This window comes from Moschus berezovskii, chromosome 12 (assembly GCF_049115385.1).
Source record: "Moschus berezovskii isolate FMDL1 chromosome 12, NW_MosBer_1.0, whole genome shotgun sequence".
NCBI lineage: Eukaryota > Metazoa > Chordata > Mammalia > Artiodactyla > Moschidae > Moschus > Moschus berezovskii.
Genome location: NC_142471.1, coordinates 78,858,824 through 78,880,322, shown reverse-complemented (window position 1 = coordinate 78,880,322; position 21,499 = coordinate 78,858,824). Strand labels below are relative to the sequence as shown.

General features: G+C 38.4%; 1 protein-coding gene across 5 annotated transcripts in view; it reads right to left on the bottom strand.

Annotated features, from left to right (window-relative positions):
• Positions 1-21,499, bottom strand: part of VTI1A (vesicle transport through interaction with t-SNAREs 1A) — a 387,110-nt gene that overhangs the window by 138,842 nt on the left and 226,769 nt on the right. For 3 of the 5 annotated variants that reach the window (XR_008685737.2, XM_055424647.2, XM_055424648.2), the window contains 2 exons: positions 18,375-18,445; positions 17,252-17,313 (listed from right to left, as the gene is read on the bottom strand). Coding sequence is in view for 4 of the 5 variants with exons in the window: in XM_055424647.2 (XP_055280622.1) it covers positions 17,252-17,313; positions 18,375-18,445 (133 nt within the window). In the remaining variant the exon portion in view is untranslated. Of the gene's footprint in view, positions 1-17,240; positions 17,314-18,374; positions 18,446-21,499 lie in introns of all 5 variants that reach the window. The other 2 variants (XM_055424649.2, XM_055424650.2) reach the window with 1 other exon arrangement.

The window sequence follows — 21,499 nt, the reverse complement described above, 5'->3', positions numbered from 1 at the left end:
AGAGTCCCTTGGACTGCAAGGAGATCCAACCAGTCCATTCTAAAGGAGATCAATCCTGGGTGTTCATTGGAAGGACTGATGCTAAAGCTGAAACTCCAATACTGTGGCCACCTCATGCGACGAGTTGACTCACTGGAAAAGACTCTGATGCTGGGAAAGGTTGGGGGCGGGAGGAGAAGGGGATGACAGAGAATGAGATGGCTGGATGGCATCACTGACTCTGTGGACATGAGTTTGAGTGAACTCCGGGAGTTGGTGATAGACAGGGAGGCCTGGCGTGCTGTGATTAATGGGGTCGCGGAGAGTTGGACACGACTGAGCGACTGAACTGAACTGAACTGAACCTGTCACTAGTGTGACTACGGATTACTTTTCCGTGTTTCTTGATACTTATTATTATTAATTTTTTTTATAAAATAAAAGGTTTTTAAACTCTTTCACTAGAAAAAATTTTTAATTAGGAAAAGTGTAATTATGAAGATGTGGTATTTTAGCAACACATTTATGATACAATATTAAGTCAGAGGAGCAATCTAACATCATACATGGATCATGACTGAAAGAAAAAAGGAAACACTTGCATCAACAGAATAGCTTATTTTAAGGAAAAAGGATTAAAACAACTTTTTTTCTTTTAAAACATTTCTTTAATATATCTATTTTATGTTTTATAGTAAAAAATCGACTTAGCATGACCCCTCAAATAAAATGTTAGTCATATCCTCAGTGTGATGGCACTACAGAAAAAGAAATCCTTCTGATGCCAGCACCTACTTTCAGCCCACAGTTTCCCAAAGACTATCAGGTTCACTTTCATGTTCTAACCAATTACTACTACAACAATTTAGGCTAAGTCCCTGGAGGATAGGGCCTTTTGTTTTTGTCTTATAGTCTGCCTAGCACTAAGCTTGGTGTTGAGAAAATCGCAAGAGCTCCTGAAATAATTGGTTAGTGAACAAAGGAATAACAGAAGGAAAGACTATTCCGTCTGAGAGATAGGTACAGCCGTGGGTAAAAAGATTCCTTGCATTCATTCAGTTTTTACAGCATCTCTAATGCTGAAAACTGCAAGGATGCTTTGCTTCTAGAATTCTCATCGTTCATCACAGATTACATGCTCCATGGAAATCCAGTCAGAGCCAAAACCTGGTGCCATATTTTTATTTCTCTTTTTCCATTTCAAAAGAAAAAGCTGTAGTTAATTCTAATTTTCCTGCGGGCAGAGGGAAAGGGAACTTTTCATGTGTGTGAAAGAATGGCACCCTCTCAGCCACCTGAGGACAGTTCCTCCCAGGAACACCTGTTTGCTCCAACTGAAGCTTGTCCAAATTGAGTCCTGGGGATCAGGAGCTTGCTCTTCAAATGTCCCACCATTCTACAATATTTATTCCCCACCTGTCTGATGGCCGTGATAGCTTGGGAACGCTCCAGCCAGGGAAAGCTGTTGCTTGGCCCTGACATGGCAGAGCTAACAGCAGCTAATGTTCACCCAGAATCTGGTCTGAATCCAGTTACTCCGGAGTTCAAAAATACCTCCTTTTCCTTTTCAGTTTATCAGTCTCAGAAAAAATTCTTAAGGAGGGCAGAGGTAAATAATTTTTTATCCTCCTGACCAATATGCTGCAAAAGCAAGTTATACCTTTCACTTTGCCTCTTAAATCTGATTTTTGGGTTTTCCACTCAGAGGCATATTAAATAGCTGCCCATTACTAAAAATGAGGATTGGTAAACTCATTTCTCCAACGTGAGAGCTACTGAAAATCCAGAAGGTAAAAATGCAATAAAACCGATCTTAAACACATAATTTAACATGCAATTCAGGGAAGGAAAAAGATGCCCATGTTAAACTCCAATTATAATGGTGAAATAATGTTTCATTTAAAAAATTCCAGCCATGAGAAAACTATACATTTGAAAAGCTTACATAAAGCCTTATAAAATAAGAGACCTTTTATCTCCTCCAGATCCATGAGCCAGAAAATACTTTATCTATGCAATTTCAAGGCACATAAAAACCCCAGTGAATAAATAAAATGTTCTTGTTTTCTTTATACAGAAGCTTTAAAAATTATCCATATAAATAGCTTGGCCTTGAACAGACAGATTAAAAGACCTAAAGGCTATGGCTTCAGATCACATATACAGAACAGAAAATGAATGCTTTTCTTCATTGGCTGGGCAAGTTTGCTACTAACTAGATTTCTATAAACCCATTTGATGAGAAAGATTTCACGGGAATATATGAAAAAAGTATTCAATGTTTTAAAGTGATATGCTTATCAACTAATTAATGGATCACAATAAAATAATCCATGTACTCTACCAACATTCTTCACATCTATTCATGAATTGCAAGTATAGAAGCTATAGTAAATATGAAGTATAATTCCAAAGACCATAGAATTTTATAAACACATTATTTTAGTCAAGGGTATGAAAGTTCTTAGTATCTTTCTAAAATTGGGATAAATAAAATGTGTGAAAAGATTTTTCATAACTGTTTGCAATTATGAAATTATTTTTTCTATTGAGGTGACTTCAAGCCTTTCTTATTTACTTGAAGAAAATCTTAAACTCTACTGCAATTAAAACAAATTTTCAAGAAGGATTTGGGTCCTATTTATTTTATGAGCAGATGCAGTTACAAGTTGTTAACTTCCTATATACCCTCAACACAACTGTGGACAAATAAGATCTCTCTAACACCATCCTTCCTACCCTTGATGCAATTTCTGCCACTGGAAGTGATTAGTTTGAGGCTGCCATAAAAAGGGAAGCAGTGTACTTAAGAATTAGGCAGCAACTTTTAGGCTGGGTACCTGCCATCTCCCCTATAAAATCTTAACTGACTGTGGGCACCAGGATTTCTTCTTCCTATTGCAGCCTACAGCCTTTATCTCTCACTGACCATGAAGCACAAGTGACTATGCACTGTTGTTTCTTAAAAATATTAAGGTACCTAGGAGTAGAGTTCTGAGTTTGTTGAATCTCTGATGACTACCAGATTCCCTTTGACACAGTAAACACAGTGTAAACATTTGCTGCTGAAGGAGATGCTGCTGTGGCTGTTGTTGCTAAGAACATGGTTTCCGAGGCCTGGTATTGGTCCAACTCTGCCCCATCTTGATGGAATGACTTTGGGCAAGACTCAACTTTTGTAGGGCTCAATTATTTATGACATAAGGATAATAATGATGATGCCAAGTCACAGACCTCCTCTGAAATTTACATTAAATGATAATGTATGCGAATGTGCCTCACAAACTATAAGGCCTTATAGAGATTTTAATTGTTACGATTGTCTTTAAGGACTTAATTTTGATAAATGGTCTGTCTGATTTCCCAAAGGAAGCACCCCTGAAAAGTTTCTTGTTAAACTTTGTGGGAAATTCAAAATAAGTGTTTCTTGTAGACCAGTACGTTTCAAATAAGCCAAAATATCAAAGCCTGTAAGTGTAACAATGTCTCATTTCCCAACTTTTTTGGAGTTGGTGGGGGACTCTTCAGAAAATTTTATGGAAAATTCTCAGCATGATGCACACACACACACACACACACAAATTTTCAGAGTTCCAGTGGTTCAGAGACTCTGTGAAACCCTCCCTAGGATAGGGACCGCTGCTGTACGCCCTGAGATAAAGAGCACGATTTTTCTGAAAGTACTTGGGGACTCTCCTGATTCAGACAATTTTAACTAATTTGAGAATTAAAAAGCTTTTTTTTAAATCATAAAATCATTAAGATATCAGAAGATGGACAATAGAGTGGCTATGAAAGTATAAGAAACTATGCTATTCTTTCATAATTCCAAGCCTGTTTAACCCTCTTTTAAATTTTTTCATAAAATTTACCATTTTTGCATTTTCCCCATTGATTGATAGTCATACTTTAGTTTCAAAGTCCTTCACACAATTTTACAAAAGAAGCCACTAACTTTCTAAGTTAGGCTACTGAGGTTAAAAAAAGAAAATGCCTCCAAAAAATGTTGGAAATAATTTAAAGGAAGAAAAAGGAAACTAACCTCAATTAATACAAGCAAGGTGACCAACTTTTGTAGTTTAAGAAATATTTTAATTACACTTCTGGATATTGAATATCTTTCTTTATAAACAGTGCTTTCTTTCTTTCTTTTTTTCCATGAATGCAAAGAATTCTTTCTTAATACCTAGATGACAAAAAATCTCAAGATGTACACAGTTGTTTCTTATTATGGCTTCCCTGGAAAACATTTCTGGGAAAGCACAATTCCCAGCCACTCACTTTGTTTACAACAGACAAAACTGCTTGTGTGGTATAAATAGGAGTCTGTCCTAAAATGCTGCAGAAAAATAAAATACAACCATGAAAAGGAGCTATTTCCTGCCCCCAAGGTGGCTTAAAAAAAAAATCTTAGCTACTTTAGGAACAGTACCAAAGCATAAATAATAATTACCAATCGCCACACAATAAAAGACTAATTTTACAAAAAGAAAAAAAGGAAAAAGAAAGAAAAAAAAAAAAGAGCTACATATTTTAGAGATGCCCTCGGAATTGTCAGCATTAGAAGATTTTCTTCTCTTACAAGATTCTGAAACCCCTTTTTGTCCTCTTGCATTTGCGATGTATATCTATAACTCATTCTTGTTTGTGCAGATAAGCCTCGCCTTGTCTCCCTAACTGGACTTTCAAAAGAAGATTCACAGTTGTTTGACTTTTGATCTAGGGAGCAGCTAGCTCGACCACCTGCACTGTGCATGGGCTGTTACTGAGCTTGCTTTGTCCCATCTTATAACACAGCGAGCCTTTTAAAATTGATGTGTGAATACACTAATTTACAATGTGAGCGTTCAAACAAAAAAATATGGTGGCGGTGGCAGCGGCAGTGGCGGTGGCAGCAGTGGCAGAAGAGGAAGGGGGAGATGTGTGAAGTGGGAAGCCCGGGCACTCGCTTCAGGAAAGTTCAGATATTGTTCACTGCCTCTGGCGTCTAATGAAACAGATGGCCAAAGGCCTCCCTCAGCTTACAATGGAGCAGACAGTGGTGTAATGTTGTGGGGGCCTGGAATTGGAAAAATGTTGTTTGGTGATGGTATATGTTAATAAATAGCTATTTACAAGGGGGGTGGGGTGCAAGCAGAGGGCTCCATTACTTGTTTACAAGGAAGGCCCAGGGCTCCCTGCTTCCAGTTAACAGCTCAAGGCTGCATTCAAAGAAAGCGCTGATGGTGAAGGTGACATGTGCTCTTCATATTCTACATTGCATTAAAGAATGGCATGCTTCCTGGGGATAAAAGGAAAAAATCATAAAAGAAAGGCAATTCGTGAATTAGGTCAAATTGTGACTCACATCTAAGGAAAATATCAATATAAGATGCTTTTTCACTGTGATTAAATAATGGACAAAAATATTCTGTTATTGTGAAGTTACTTATTTTATCTTTGAAAGAACATGTTTACATGGCAGCCAAAGTGCAATGGATAAAAACCTGTGGGGTTTCAAATAAATGATATCCAAGAACCTAGATGTCAGCTTTGAAACTATTCTTGACCATTCTTCCAAAGACTATTCATTGACCAGGCCTAGGCCACGGGAGCATGGCCCCATGTAAATGCAATGGGGGTCCTGACCACCAGCAGTTTACAGTCTAGACTGAGACCCCTGAAGACAACTGGTCACATAGAAACTCCTCATTCTCCTCCGGGTAGGGATCTGACACAAGAACTGTGGCCCTCCCCTGCCACCCCCCACCTCCCACCGGAAACCAGTCTATCCGGACTTGTCTCAGCAGCCTGGATAGCTATGGTTGATCTCAACCAAAGGCTATTCTCATTTCATCCAACACTGTGGACCCTCTGACTGTTTCTCCTGCTTTGCTTTCAGGTAGGACATTTTCTACCTGTCTGGTATCTATACAGGCATTTGTTGACAGTCCATGCTTTGGGGGTACTAAAGTGATACCTGACTTTGTTTTCTTTTTTTACTTGGATACACTCTGCTATTCATTTCAGCTGGCTGCACAATATCATGGGGAAACGTAAAATCCCTTGGGGGATGAGGGAGGGGATAAAAAAGATCTACAAGAAAATGAAGACATGGTCCTTAATAACTACAACATACACAAAGCAAAGGAGAAGATGTTAGTGCCTTGCTGTTTTTCACTCGCTAAGTTGTGTCTGATTTTGTGACCCCATGAGAGAGGAAAAATACCCTGAAGAGTCAGAGCAGAGATCATTTCTGGCTAGGAGACTGATCAGGGCTTGATGAAGATAGTGGTATTTCACCTGAGATCCAGAGTATAGACAAAAGTTCACCTGAAACATTCTGAAGATGACATCTGTTGTTTCTGCCCATCTAGTATCTGTTATCCTTCTTAGTAAAAGCTCTGGATTTTTCTGAGGGAACTTCTCTCAGTTTGTGTCCCCATCCCCTGCATGAGGTTCCAGGTCTAAAATATCAGATCATAGATTAATGAGATTTTACACAACCAGACCCACCCAGAAACAGTAAGACTCCATGCTGTGACTTTTAGGGGGAACAAAAATAGCTAGATTCAACAGGTGTCACTGAAAGGGCGGCAAAAGCCTTGTCTCCACAAGGAGATGGAACCACATACAAGGGAGCTGAGAGGAGAGACGGAAAGAGCAACACCTGATTGTAATGACCCTTTGATTGCTTGAACCCTTAGATTCCACTGTGTTTGCAGTCACTTCTGCCCTTGAACTATTTAGTTACATGTGACAACTCAGTTCAGTTCAGTCACTCAATTGTGTCCAACTCTTTGCAACCCCATAAACTGCAGCACACCAGGCTTCCCTGTCATCGCCAACTCCCAGAGCCTACTCAAACTCATGTCCATCGAGTCAGTGATGCCATCCAATCATCTCACCCTCTGTGATCCCCTTCTCCTCCTGCCTTCAATCTTTTCCATCATCAGGGTCTTTTCCAATAAGTTAGTTCTTTGCATCAGGTGGCCAAAGTATTGGAGTTTCAGCTTCAGCATCAGTCCCTCCAATGAATATTCAGGACTGATTTCCTTCAGGGTTGAGTGGTTTGATCTCCTTGCATTCCAAGAGACTCTAAAGAGTCTTCTCCAACACTACAGTTCAAAAGCAACAAAATAAAAGCTTTCTTTATGGTCCAACTCTCACATCCATACATGACTACTGGAAAAACCATAGCTTTGACTCAACGGACCTTGGTTGGCAAAGTAATGTCTCTGCTTTTTAATATGCTGTCTAGGCTGGTCATAGCTTTTCTTTCAAGGAGCAAGCATCTTTTAATTTCATGGCTGCAGTCACCATCTGCAGTGATTTTGGAGCCCCCCTCCCCAAATTATGTCCTTCTTTTGTTTATAGGCAGTTAGATCTGGACTTCTCTTGCTTGCATTCAGATCCCTGACTAATACAGGTGACAAAGGGAGAATATGCCAGGTAGAAGTATGAAATGAAATCTAATGAAAATCTAAGGTGGGCTATGGAGATGGGAAATAGTTCATTTTAGTAGGGACAGAAGGTATATCCAGAGGGAGTAGCAGCCAATAAGACTAGAGCACACTCACTGGAAGACCCTGGGGGTAAGCCTGAGGAGGACATGTGTCAGCAGGCAATGGGGAACCTCGGGAGGTTTCTAAGCAGAAAAGAAACAGTACTAGGTTTGCACTTTGGATGAACTGGCCAATACTATCTAGAAGAACATACAAGGGGATGAAGAGTCAGAGACCAACCTGGAGGCTCCCCTCCCTAAACTGTCCAGTGAGAGAGAAGGGTTGAGCTTGAATGGCGCTTCCCCAAGGGCTCAGTGGGTAAAGAATCTGCCTGCAATGCAAGAGACACAGGAGACGTGGGTTCCATCCCTGTGTCAGGAAGATCCCCTGGAGAAGGAAATGGCAACCCACTCGACTGAGCAACTAAGCACACATGTAGGAGCCTGAAGGATCTCTCTGCTCTGGGCAGTACTTGGTTACTGTGGGCAGTTCAAGCAGCACTGCTGAGCAGAGAAGGAGGGTGGTGGTACCAGAACAGGGATATAAGGAGAGTATGAGACTTTATTTTTATTTTTTTGTAGTTAATTTATTTTTTATTGGAGGCAAATTATTTTACAATATTATATTGGTTGGTTTTGCTATACATTGATATGAATTTGCCCCGGGTTTACATAAGAGACTTATGAGACTTTATTTTTATTACTCATTTTAAATTTTCTAAAAATTACTAGGGAAATTTGGGAGTGAAAACAAAAAATGAAAATTTAAAAACATTCATTTAAAATTCATCAACCTCAAGAAATCATTAATTGAAATTTTGATTTTAGTCTTTGCTCCCAGGCTTTAATTTTATTTAAAGCAACAATGATGAACATATTCAGCATTTCAACATTGATGTAAACTTTATTATGTACCAAACACTGTTGTGTGTACTTGGCATGTATGGACTATCGTCATTGCCATTTTACATACAGGGAACCTGAGGTACACAGAGTGAGGTTCTTGCCCAAAATTAACAGTTAGAAAGTGGCAGAGACACTGTTACCGCAGAGCCTACTAAATCATATGCCTATTGAAAAATACATAGAAAGGTCACTGTGAATAATCAAGCAAAACTGTAATTGTTTTCTCCAATGAGAAGGCTCCAGGTGATACAAAATCACACATAAAAATAAAATTTACTAAAACCAAAGGTAAGGAAGATGCTAAGCTCATCCCACACACTTTTGTTGGTTCTGATGAATGTCACACAGTCTAGGCTTAAAAATAGAGTCATTCTAAAGGACTCTGTAAAAATAAGCTCACTGAGGACTTCACTGGTACACAGCAGATTCCGTGTCTACACAGCCCAGACTCAGTACCTTCAGTCTGTACGAAAGAGTGGGATTTAGTAAGGGTTTGTTGATTGTTGTCAAGAACCACCCAGAATGGTTGTCCGGCTCTCTGTGAGGCTACTAATTCTCCATAGAAGGGTTGACAGTCCAGCACGGTAGGAAAAACAGGCTCTGGAGACAGACCACTTCTATAGAGCTGGACAATGTTCAATAAAAGTTCCTTATTTCTTAAAATGGGAGCAATGCCTTACAGAGTTGTCATAAAGATGAAACAAGATAATGTATAGCAAGAGCCTAGAACAGTGACTGCTACCTACAAGCTATCAGTGAGCACATAAGTAGTAGTGGTTTTTGTTATTAAAAGATGCAGTGTGGTGTAGGATATGGGCTCTTAAAATTTTCCAGACCAGTACAGTGTGGGGTGAGAGGGGAAGGTGGGAAAACTGACATATGATTGCTAGGGATTGCCTTTTCCATTTGTTGTACCAATCAACTATTTTAAGGAAATTGTTTACTACCACGGTTATTTTACAGGAGAAATGGAATAATGGCTCAGACAGGAGACAAGAGTAACCACCTGCGTAATGAGAACCAGATTAAGTCTTCATTTCACTTCCCTGGTGGCTCAGACAGTAGAGCGACTGCCTACAATGTGGGAGACCCGGGTTCAATTCCTGGGTCAGGAAGATCTCCTAGAGAAGGAAATGGCAACCCACTCCAGTATTCTTGCCTGGAAAATTCCATAGACTGAGGAGCCTGGTAGGCTACAGTCCATGGGGTCGCAAAGAATCAGACACGACTGAGCGACTTCACTTTCACTTTTCACTTTCACTACTAATTAGTGAAACAACAGACTGGTTCCAAATAGGAAAAGGAGTACGTCAAGGTTGTATATTGTCACCCTGCTCATTTAACTTATATGCAGAGTACATCATGAGGAACACTGGGCTGGAAGAAGCACAAGCTGGAATCAAGACTGCCGGGAGAAATCTCAATAACCTCAGATATGCAGATGACACCACCCTTATGGCAGAAAGTGAAGAGGAACTCAAAAGCCTCTTGATGAAAGTGAAAGAGGAGAGTGAAAAGGTTGGCTTGAAGCTCAACATTCAGAAAACAAAGATCATGGCATCCGGTCCCATCACTTCATGGGAAATGGATGGGGAAACAGTGGAAACAGTGTCAGACTTTATTTTTTTGGGCTCCAAAATCACTGCGGATGTTGATTGCAGCCATGAAATTAAAAGACGCTTACTTCTTGGAAGGAAAGTTATGACCAACCTAGATAGTATATTAAAAAGCAGAGACATTACTTTGCCAACAAATGTCCATCTAGTCAAGGCCATGGTTTTTCCCATGGTCATGTATGGATGTGAGATTTGAACTGTGAAGAAGGCTGATCACTGAAGAATCGATGCTTTTGAACTGTGGTGTTGGAGAAGACTCTTGAGAGTCCCTTGGACTGCAAGGAGATCCAACCAGTCCATTCTAAAGGAGATCAATCCTGGGTGTTCATTGGAAGGACTGATGCTAAAGCTGAAACTCCAATACTTTGGCCACCTCATGCGATGAGTTGACTCACTGGAAAAGACTCTGATGCTGGGAGGGATTGGGGGCAAGAAGAGAAGGGGACGACAGAGGATGAGATGGCTGAATGGCATCACCGACTCGATGGACATGAGTTTGAGTGAACTCCGGGAGTTGGTGATGGACAGGGAGGCCTGGCGTGCTGTGATTCATGGGGTCGCGGAGAGTCGAACACGACTGAGCGACTGAACTGAACTGAAGTGAACTGAACTAATCAGTGAAAACTGGCTCTCAGAACCTTTTGTGTGGTGCATTCAAAGAGACAGAGCTAAGTTCACATTCTCATTCTGTATGCAACTATGGATCGTCTACTTCACTAAGCATTGTTATACTCATCTGTAAAACGGAGATATGATGCTTCCTTCACAGGGTTTTTAAGGATTAAATCTGATTTGTGTAAAGTTTGGTTATGGTCAGACATATACCTAAAGCAGCTGGTACAGTTATCATCGATAGATGCTGTATTCAAATGTCTAACACAGGACCAAAATTCTATGTTTAAAGCTATCGGAGAAGGCAATGGCAAGCCACTCCAGTACTCTTGCCTAGAAAATCCCATGGATGGAGGAGCCTGGTGGGCTGCAGTCTGTGGGGTCGCTAAGGGTCGGACACAACTGAGCAACTTCACTTTCACACATTGGAGAAGGAAATGGCAACCCACTCCAGTGTTCTTGCCTGGAGAATCCCAGGGACAGGGGAGCCTGGTGGGCTTCCATCTATGGGGTCACACAGAGTCAGACACGACTGAAGTGACTTAAAGCTATAAGAATGTTATTAAAGAGAAATACATATATATATATATATACGAAGAAATCTAAAGCTGTTCTTTAGTTTGGTAAAAACACCACCCATGTCAGCCTTGAAGGGGTCAGAGGATGAGAGCAATGAGTTGTGTATGGTAATAAATTTACACACACAAAAAGTGACTAAGATTAAAAAAAAATTTTACCCCTCTTTTGCATCATTATTCTAAGCATGGAACTTAAATCTGTTAAGTTTAAAGAATTTACAGCAATCTGAATCATTTTGTTCTGAAAGAATAAGCACTTGATTAAAAGCTTAAGAATATCTTAGAGGTTAAGATTTTGCTATACTAATTTCAGGTCAGGGCCCACGTTCATCACTACTAAAAATAGGCCAAGAAAGAAATGAAATGACATAAAGAGAGAAAAGCAAAAACCAGAAAAAATGAAAAATACAAATGTAAGGTATTTTTCAATGTATAAAAATTGACAGTAAATTCTCAAGGACATTTTTTTCTCACAAGACTTAAAAACTCTAACTGTTGAATTTTCAGACATTATAATAAGAAAAATTAAAATATAACAAAATGTTTCCTGGGCAAAATGGGGTGTGGGTATGAATTTTTAAAGAAGATTAAAAACATTTTGTCATATTTCTTTAAGAATAAATTTATTTAATAAAAAACTATATTTCTATTGCTTATAGAAACTGTATGGGTGTTTCTGATATATTTACCCTTAGGAATCATTCTGAGAGTACATTTAAGTTTTCCAGATGTTTTTACCTGTCATTCTACCAAAGCAACAAAACCATGTCTAAATGTAAAATGTGGTAACAATGATAGGTGACAATTATTTCCCAGACGGGCTCAGAAGTAGTTCTAACAAAAATACATATATGAAATAATAGGGGATTAAGTTATTCCAGTTATAAAATCAATTAAGTCACATAAATGTAATATATAGCATGGAGAATACAGCCAATAATAAACTAATTTTGTTTGGTAGCAGATGGTAACTATATTTATGGTAATCATTTTATAATGTATAAAATACTGAATCACTATGTAGTACACCTTTAACTAATACAATAAATCAATTATACTGCAATTAAAAATGTATAGTGATAGCTATCTCAACTGCATTTAATCCCATCTGCTTTGTTTAAATAGATTAGTTACAAGATACCTCTCAATACCTACATACTCAAGAAAGTTACTACATACATGATGGAAGGATAAATAGAATTCACTTTTTCAAGGAAGAAAAATTCACTTTTTCTGATGTTGTATATATGTGTGTGTAAATACTAGTAGCAAAGATTGGTAGTGTGCAAGACAGAAAATTATTTGATATTAAGATTTCATACATAAAAAGGTGCTTTACAAAATTTTATATATGTCATTTCCTTTTACAAGCCTTTTACCAGCATATGTGCTTAGTGGCTCAGTCGTGTTCGACTCTTTGTGATGCCACATATATGCAGTCAATGCGCCAACATAAACTTAAAACATATCTTCCTAACTCATGTCAACGATGATCTCAAATTACAACTCTACATTTCTAATGAATCCTGTAGATACTTTCAGAAATAAACATACAATTACTGATAAATTATTCACTATTCAGAGGCAAAAAGAAACAGAATCATGATGTGCTTTGTTTTCTGGCTGAAAATCTGGAAAATGTCTATTTTCATTTTTTCTGACTGCTGGTACTATTTGATCTAATAAGACCTTCCAGTCAAATATATAGGAAAATATATATATATAAAACATGCACACACATGCAAATACATGGAGAACAACATTTAAGCCCCTCAGTGTTCCCTGAAGCACTTTAAGACAGCCAATTATGATAGTCTAATTTTGTGGAAGTCAATGAAAAATTCACTTTTTTTTTGACCCCCGTCACCGCATGAATGGTCATTTGTTTCATGGCCATTTTCACTATTATCTGAACACCACGTTATTTAAAGCTCTGTCTACAGAGTCAGGAAATGAACAGTTTGTCCCCAGGTAGCTCTTCAACTTATGTCAAGACAGAAGAAAAATTACTTTCCAGGAAATCAGTTATATCTGCATTCTGATATCAAGTTTTACTAATACAATTCTGAGTGGACCATTTTTTCCCCTTTGCTTTCTTTCTTTTGGATATAGATAGTTACACAAAGAATATTTATTTAGGTTGAATCAGTTGCTTTTCCACTAGATTTATGTCTCAATGTTTTCTACGTACTTTAGTTTCTTTCAAAATCTATGCTATGATTCCATGAGTCATCTTCTGTTTATTTTTTCAAACTTACTGGTGGTATAGCTATTTAAAACATATTTTCTATTGGTTATTTGTTTTCCTTGCACTCTCTTTAATAACCAGTAAGAATTAATTAAGTTAAAGAATCTTCCATAGCTTCCTTGAGAATCAGTCAATTTTATGAATTCTTACATCTCTTTATATGTACATATTCTCTACTTGACTGAAGTACTCTGAAGGCAAGGATCAAACTGGTTTCATCTGAGGAGCCCCAAGTCCTTGTATTCAGGCATGAAATATTTAGTGAAGAAGTAAATAAAGAGAAAAAAAGAAAGGAAGAGGGAAGGAAGGGAGGGTAGGAGAGAGGGAGGAAATGCATTTTTTTTAAACCTCATTTGAAGTTAATAAAAGATTAAATGGTAGTCGCTGCCACTTACTCATTTTTATTTCCCTATCTACCTTTGTCACTCTTACAGAAAATGAGGTGGATTTATATACAAACTTTGGCATTGATTAAACACTGGTTTCACCTGTCCTCACAAAAGACTAATCAATATTAGCAAAGTGACTCAAATGAGGAACCATGATATGTAATTTCTGTTCATCTGACAAAAAACAAACTTAAAAAAAAATTAAAAACAATCAGCAATCTTTCTTTTAGATAAAAAACTCCTTGGTTTGGTATTTTTGTTGTTCAGTTGCTCAGTCTGTCCGACTCTTCACAACCCCATGGACTGCAGCACGCCAGGCTTCCCTGTCCCTTCAGGATCTCCCAGAGTTTGCTCAGACTTTTGACCATTGAGTTGGCGGTCTGGTATATTGTAGAATGTTACTACATTCTACTGGAAGGTTTTGCCTTCCAGTTTTTAAAATCACTATATATGGTCTGTTTGCAACTTTGATCTTCTATTTTTAAAAAATGTTTGAGAATCACAGCTGTCACAAACTGATTAGATATAAAAGTATACATCAGTTCATTATTTGGGGTGGAAAAATTGCTTAACACTGAGAGTAGAGAGAAGTATTGGCCTTTGGTGATTTGTTTGGAAAAAGTGTTCTGGAAAGTATAAATTGAAAAATAAATATTTTTAAATTATAAAAAAAAAAGAATGTTATATGCAGGGACCTGCCCGGGACAAGGACCTTCATTTCTGGTATACATTTATACATAAGATGAGCACATTGTTCGATATCATAACTTTTCTTAAATCAGAAGCCACTGTTGACACACAATGTAGCTGTGTAGTTTTGGCAAGAGACTGTGACTTCTCTTTCTGAAATAAGACTTCACCAGGGCTGGGAATGAATGCCATGTGAATAGGAGGGATACAACAGAAGAGCAAAATCAGAGAAGCCAACAGAAGATTTCCTATTAGAAACACACAGTCTCATTACACTTCTCTAGAGACTGCTTTTCCAGGGAAATGACAAAAAACAATGAAGTGAAGAAGTTGGTAACCATTTTTGCCCCTTCCCAAGTCCAAAATATATAAGTTGTATATCAAGTGGGATAGTAATTAGAAACTAAACCAAAACTAGTATCTGCATTTAGTTCCTGAGGGCTCAGTTTATGTGTGCGTGCGTAGTCACTCAGTCATGTCCAATTCCTTGCAACCCCGTGGACTGTCGCCCATCAAGCTCCTCTGTGCATGGAATTTTCCAGGCAGGAATACTGGAGCTGGTTGCCATTTCCTACTCCAGGGGATCTTCCTGACCCATGGTTTGAACCCATGTCTCCTACGTCTCCTGCACTGGCAGGCAGTTTCTTTACTATCGAGCCAACTGGGAAGCTCCAGTTAGGCTACAGCGTTGATTAAAAGTATCTGGATGCCTTGGCTGATACTAGGATCCCAGTTGTGCTTAGTGAAAAACACAGTCACCAATGTGCACAGGTGGACTTTAGAGTTTCCTTGGCTCAGACACAGCAAGGTGATGTCCATCTGGGGATTTTTATCTCTGTTCACACTCTAGACAGAGTCCAAAAGGAGAGGAGTCAGTGATTGACTGAGTTTGTGTACAAAGAGAACCCCAAGTAGATTTCAGCAGAGTAATTTTCTTCTGTGGGCTTATGAAGTAACCCTGTTAGTATGATTTTTCTAAAGAAAGCCCAGTCAAAGGTTACAGAAGTTGTTTGTGCTTCACCCTCTCTAAATGACTTGCAAATTTATTCAAACACAATATGAGGAGATGCTTTATTTGTTGAAATAACTGTCTGCAGTGTCCTGCACAAAAGGGTGAGGTACATCAAGCAGAAACGTAGGTAGAAATACATTGGTTTAGAAACCCATAAATCCTGATTTGAATCTGCCAACCTGAAAGCTACGTAGAGCCCGGATAAACTATTTTTCCTAAATGCTACATCTGATTAAGCCACACCATTAAATGACAGCTGAACTTTAACATTAATATGATATTATTTAAATAACCACATGATTTTTTTTTACACTAAAAATGATGAATGATTTCTGGACAGCTCAATTGACATAAAGCGGGAGGACTCTTTAATGAGATTTGACAAAATGGAGACATATGCAGAATATTCGTTACAGCTCACATCGCAGGGGCCCTCCCAGGGAAGCAATAGAGAATTTTTCCCTTTTCTTCCTTTTTTATTGTTTATAGGCATTGAAGCATTCCTTTCAATTGCCACTTCTCTGTGGATTTTGCATTTTTCTAGGTCGTTTACATATCACCTTTAATCAGAGAATTTGGTGGTTTATGGTGAATTAAGACTGTGAGTGGAGGAAAAGGAGGGGTGTATGGAGTTGTGTCAACGGAGGTTAGAAGTGCCCCAGGAACTTAACCGTGTTCCTGATCAGCCTGATAGAGAAACTACATTGACCACACTGGCCAATAGAAGACTAAGCGGACATATCTTTGGTTGATACTTATGCAATTAATCTCTCACTCAGCAAACATACTTTTAGCAGTATGCTTGGACACAACATATTATCTACAGACATGTGATTCGAGAAAACTTTACTTATATTCAAATAGCTGCCACTAAAGGATCAGTGATACACACAAGATTCTCTTCTTTAAAATTCCAAGTGAGCTATTCCAAGGTGATTCTCAACATTCCTCATTTACATCTTTATCCACAGTTCCAAACTGAAGATTATGATAGAAGATACTCTTATTTGGTAGATCCTGAATGTAATAATTTCATGCTGAATACACCTAAGTCAAAAGTGACTCCAATTTTCAGAACAATGAAAACATTTCTCACTCCCTTCCAAAATTATAGAATCTAGACTGCTCCCACATTCATTCACTCATTTTCACATACTCTCCCAAGTATCTTCTATCAGTCAAAGGCTAGTTACACATATAAAATATAAACATTTGTTTGCTTGCACATGAGTAAATTCAGATTATTCTGATATTCTTCAGGCTTCAAAAATCATTTCAAAGTATATATAAAATAGCAATGTTTCCCCAAACAGAGTTGCTTTAAAAAGAAATCTAAATAAGGCAACGGAGGGCAAAGCTAATACTAAGTATGCTCCTGAAACCAAAGGCTATCATTCCATTGACAGCAAGAAGGCTATCAAAATAGAAAATAAAATCAGTCTGTTGCTGCCATGGGGTCTTCCTCAGGTTATGAAAAAATACTTCATGTCCAACCCTAATTTTTTCCATAGCTTGAGGTAACCCCCTGAGCCCAAACCTTCTAATCCAAGTTACTCAGAGTGTGTGTGTCCCTGTCCAAACAAGAGTTAATACCAGTGCTCTGTCATTTCAAAAGGGTCTTGACACAGGTACTAAGAGCAGAAGCTTGAACATCTGGAAAATGCCCAGTTGCAACGAGATGAAAAATATACTGTAAAAAAAGGAAGAGAGAGAAAGGAAGACCCTACCTGACTCTTACCTTCGCAACATCCCTGTCAGAACCCTGGAGCTTTTCCCCAAGTTAGCATCTGTTTCCCGAAGCTAGGAGGAGAAAAGCAGCATTAACACAGAATAAAACGAAACTGAAGGCAATTAGATTATTTTTAAAGTGCACTAGCAAGCAATGGTTTTCCTTCATGATGGAAAATCCAATTCATAAAAAAAAAGGTTAAATACTTTAAAATACATTTTTGATGCCTACACAATCTCAAAAAATTCTTAGATTTAGAAAACTTCATGTAATAGATAATCCCAGGAGCTTTAAACTGGATACCTGAACTGGATATAAAAGCAAATGTCTCACAGGCTGACAAAGTTTAACAGATATCTGGTCATAAATCAGTGTCTCCACCTTAAGAATGCACACTGTCCTAGAGATAAAAACTGAAACAAAATGAACTGAGGCAAGATGAGACTCATGTTTACTTTCACTCTGAAAGACCTGCTGACATACTCCAAAATCTCCATCAACCATCTTAGCTATGTGCACGTGTGCTTAGTTGCTCAGTCATGTCCAACTCTTTGTGACTCTTTGGACTGTAGCCCTAGTCAGGCTCCTCTGCCCATGGGATTTTTCAGGCAAGAAGACTGAAATGGGTTGCCATTTTCTTCCTCCAGGGGATCTTACTGACCTAGGAATTAAACCTGAGTCTCCTGTGTCTTCTGCATTGCAGGAAGATTCTTTACTAGCTGAGCCATCAGGGAGGCCTCTTCTTAGCTATAGCACTAAATAAAATATCCACCGGGGGAATTCCAGTATGGAGGCATACAGTCAGGTTAATCTTTCTGCATCACACACTTCCCCGCCCCCTACCCCAGGCCCTATACCCTCCTTCACCCTAGCCATTTTTTACACATGCCTGAAAGTGAAAGTGGCTCACTGGTATCTACTCTTTGAGACTCCATGGACCGAAGCCAGCTAAGCTCCTCTGTCCATGGAATTCTCCAGGCAAGAATACTGGAGCGGGATGCCAGTACCTTCTCCAGGGGATCTTACATCAATGTAATTGTTATAGTCTATACATCTGCCTTCTCTATATTTTTTTGGCTTATGTTTTTTTCTTTTACTGAATTTGTGAAAAGATTATACCATTTCTACTTACCCTTTCACGTGCTCTCTGTATCTTTTCTCTGTCATGACTGAGGTTTTCCAACATCTCCTGGCCAATTTGTTCTATGGACAAGAAAATCTGAGTTAGGAAAGATGAAAATGAAAAAGGCTGTAAATGGGAAAAACCTTCAGAAGTACCAAAAGGATAACAGGTGCAGAATTTATTGAATGCTCAGGATCAGTTACATACAAAACCAATGACAAGAACCTACTGTCCAGCTCAGGGAACCCTACTGAGTGCTCTGTGGTGACCTAAATGGGAAAGAAATCCAAAAAAGAGGGGCTGTATATATATCTATATATATCTGATTCACTTTGCTATACAGTAGAAACTAACACAACATTGTTAAGCAACTCTACTTCAATAAAAATTAAACACACACACAAAATAAAGCTCAGTGAGTAGTTTCTGTAAAAACAAACAAAAAACAATGAACTATTATGACTCCTGCTGCTGCTGCTGCTAAGTCACTTCAGTCGTGTCCGACTCTGTGCGACCCCATAGACGGCAGCCCACCAGGCTCCCCCGTCCCTGGGATTCTCCAGGCAAGAACACTGGAGTGGGTCGCCATTTCCTTCTCCAATGCGTGAAAGTGAAAAGTGAAAGTGAGGTCGCTCAGTCGTGTCCGACTCTTAGCGACCCCATGGAATGCAGCCTACCAGGCTCCTCCATCCATGGGATTTTCTAGGCAAGAGTACTGGAGTGGCTTGCCATTGCCTTCTCCATTATGACTCCTACATCCTCCTAAAAACTAGGTCTTCCATAATCAACCTGAACTGCAATTTTATTCATTGGGAAAAGTAAATCTGTCCTATTTTTTTCAGAAAATTGTTGTTAAGAGTCAAATGAAATAACCAAAAATCTTTCGAAATTTATATTGTACCACATAAATGTATGTAATTGTATAGTACATGAGAATCAATGCGCTCAATACACTCCGTGCTGGGTACAGATGCTGGGATGTGACCAGTGACCAAGATCAAGCCCTTCAACTCATGAGCTCCTGTGCTAATAGTGATGATTTAGCAGTTAAAGGACAAATGTTACATTAGAGTTCATATTTCAGGGCACATCAAAAAAAGGACTGCATATTCCTTTCATGATAGAAAGCCCAAATAATAAGAATTGCTTAAATATAATAACCTCAATTATATTTTTGACACCTATACAAAACTGAAAATTCTTCACAGGTTACTACATTTCTAGTGTATCGCCTCTCAGATTGATAATAGCTTTTTATTACTGACTTCACACAATGTATCCTTAACCTAAAATTGGATATATGGTCCCAGTGGAGGCATTATAAAAGTGGAAGATGACACCAAAAATGGAGAAGTAGGAAACAACTAGAGTGGCATTTTTCTTTTTTGCAAAATAATTACAATATTCAATTTTGTCATACTATTTGGTATTACTATTGAATTGAATTTTTTTAATCAACATAACAATTTTAATACACTTTTAACTTAAAAATCTCTCATATCTATGAACACCATCAATACTATAATTAGTTCAGCAAAATACTATTTATATAATATTCTCTCATTCAAGAGGATGGTATTGGGACTTCCCTGGCAATCCAGTGGTAAAGAATCTGCACTGCCATTGCAAAGAGCACAAGTTTGGTCTCTGGTGGGGGAACCAAGATCCTGCATGCTGTGTGGTGTGGCAAAAGAAAAAAAAAAAGGTGGGGGGACTTATGGTATATAATCTCAAACAAATATGAAATAATTTATTACTGTTGTGTCTCATCGCCAGGATAATGTTTCCAGCAAAAATTCATGGAAGGAATAAAGCAATGTGAGGATACAATGAAAAACGGATATATGAAAGGTTCGGGGGTTTATTCCTGCTCTCAAAGCACAGCACGTGTGGCACTGGAGAAGGCAACACTGGAACGTAGGTGATAGATCCATGTTTCTATCAGGGTCACTGCAGAAAAGCTCTTCTGAATGGACCTACAGTCTGCTACTGAAGGAATCAATGGAACAAGAGGCGAAGAACGCGTCTTTTGAGATGTTCAAGTCATTCCCTCAGTCTCTTTGCCTCCTGGGAAATATGTCAGTATCCAAAGTACTAACCCCATCTGAGAATAGGTGAGATATTGGCAAAAGTGCATATGTTCTGGTCTTAACAGGCAAATACCATGCATTTGTTAGAAACAGAATTCTTTAATTTCTTACTGGCTAAACCAGTCAATCCTAAAGGAAATCAACCATGAATATTCATTGGAAGGACTGATGCTGAGGCTGAATCTCCAGTACTATGGCAATACAATGGAAAAGGCCCTGATGTTGGGAAAGACTGAAGGCAAGAGGAGAAGGAGGTGGCAGAGAAGAAGATGGTTAGATGGCATCACTGACTCAGTGGACATGAATCTGAGCAAACTTCAGGAGATAGTGAAGGACAGGGGAGTCTGGTGTGCTGCAGTTCGTTGGGTGGCAGAGTCAGATACGACTGAGCGTCTGAACAGCAACAACCTTCCATTTGAATGACCCACTAAAGAAAATTCTAGGCCAAATATATTAGAAATGCTGACACTTATACAATGAAAAAAAAAAGTTCAAGCAAAGTAAGTTATGCATACTTATCTGTTCTCCTAACTCAATCAAAACAAAACAACAAATTAAGAGGGAATTATTTTTAAAATAGACTCTGCTTGCAGAAAATAGACATTGAGGGATTACTTCACTAAAAAAAAATAACATTGTTAGATTTACTTTTCTTGACTAACTTAAAAAAAAGCACTCACATAAAATATCAATAAGAAATACAAGAAAGACTATAAATCAATTCAGATGTGACATACTGAGTCTAGAGCTTTCAGTTCTTTAAACTTTTGCAGTACAGTACCTTTAGAATGGGAATTGCCATACTGCCATTATTGAAAAAATTTGAGAAATCATAAATTTTATACGTACTGTACTTAATGACTGTGAGGATGTTCTGGAGATTAAGAAACAATGGGAAGCATAAAAGAAAATAAAAACTGATGCTATCAATATATGCTGGAACTCTACATGTCAGTATGAACATGATGAATGAATTCCTGGAGAGAAAAGTTTCTTCCTGCACTTCTTCTGTCCTTTTCACAAGAGGGTTGGGAATCATTGTGG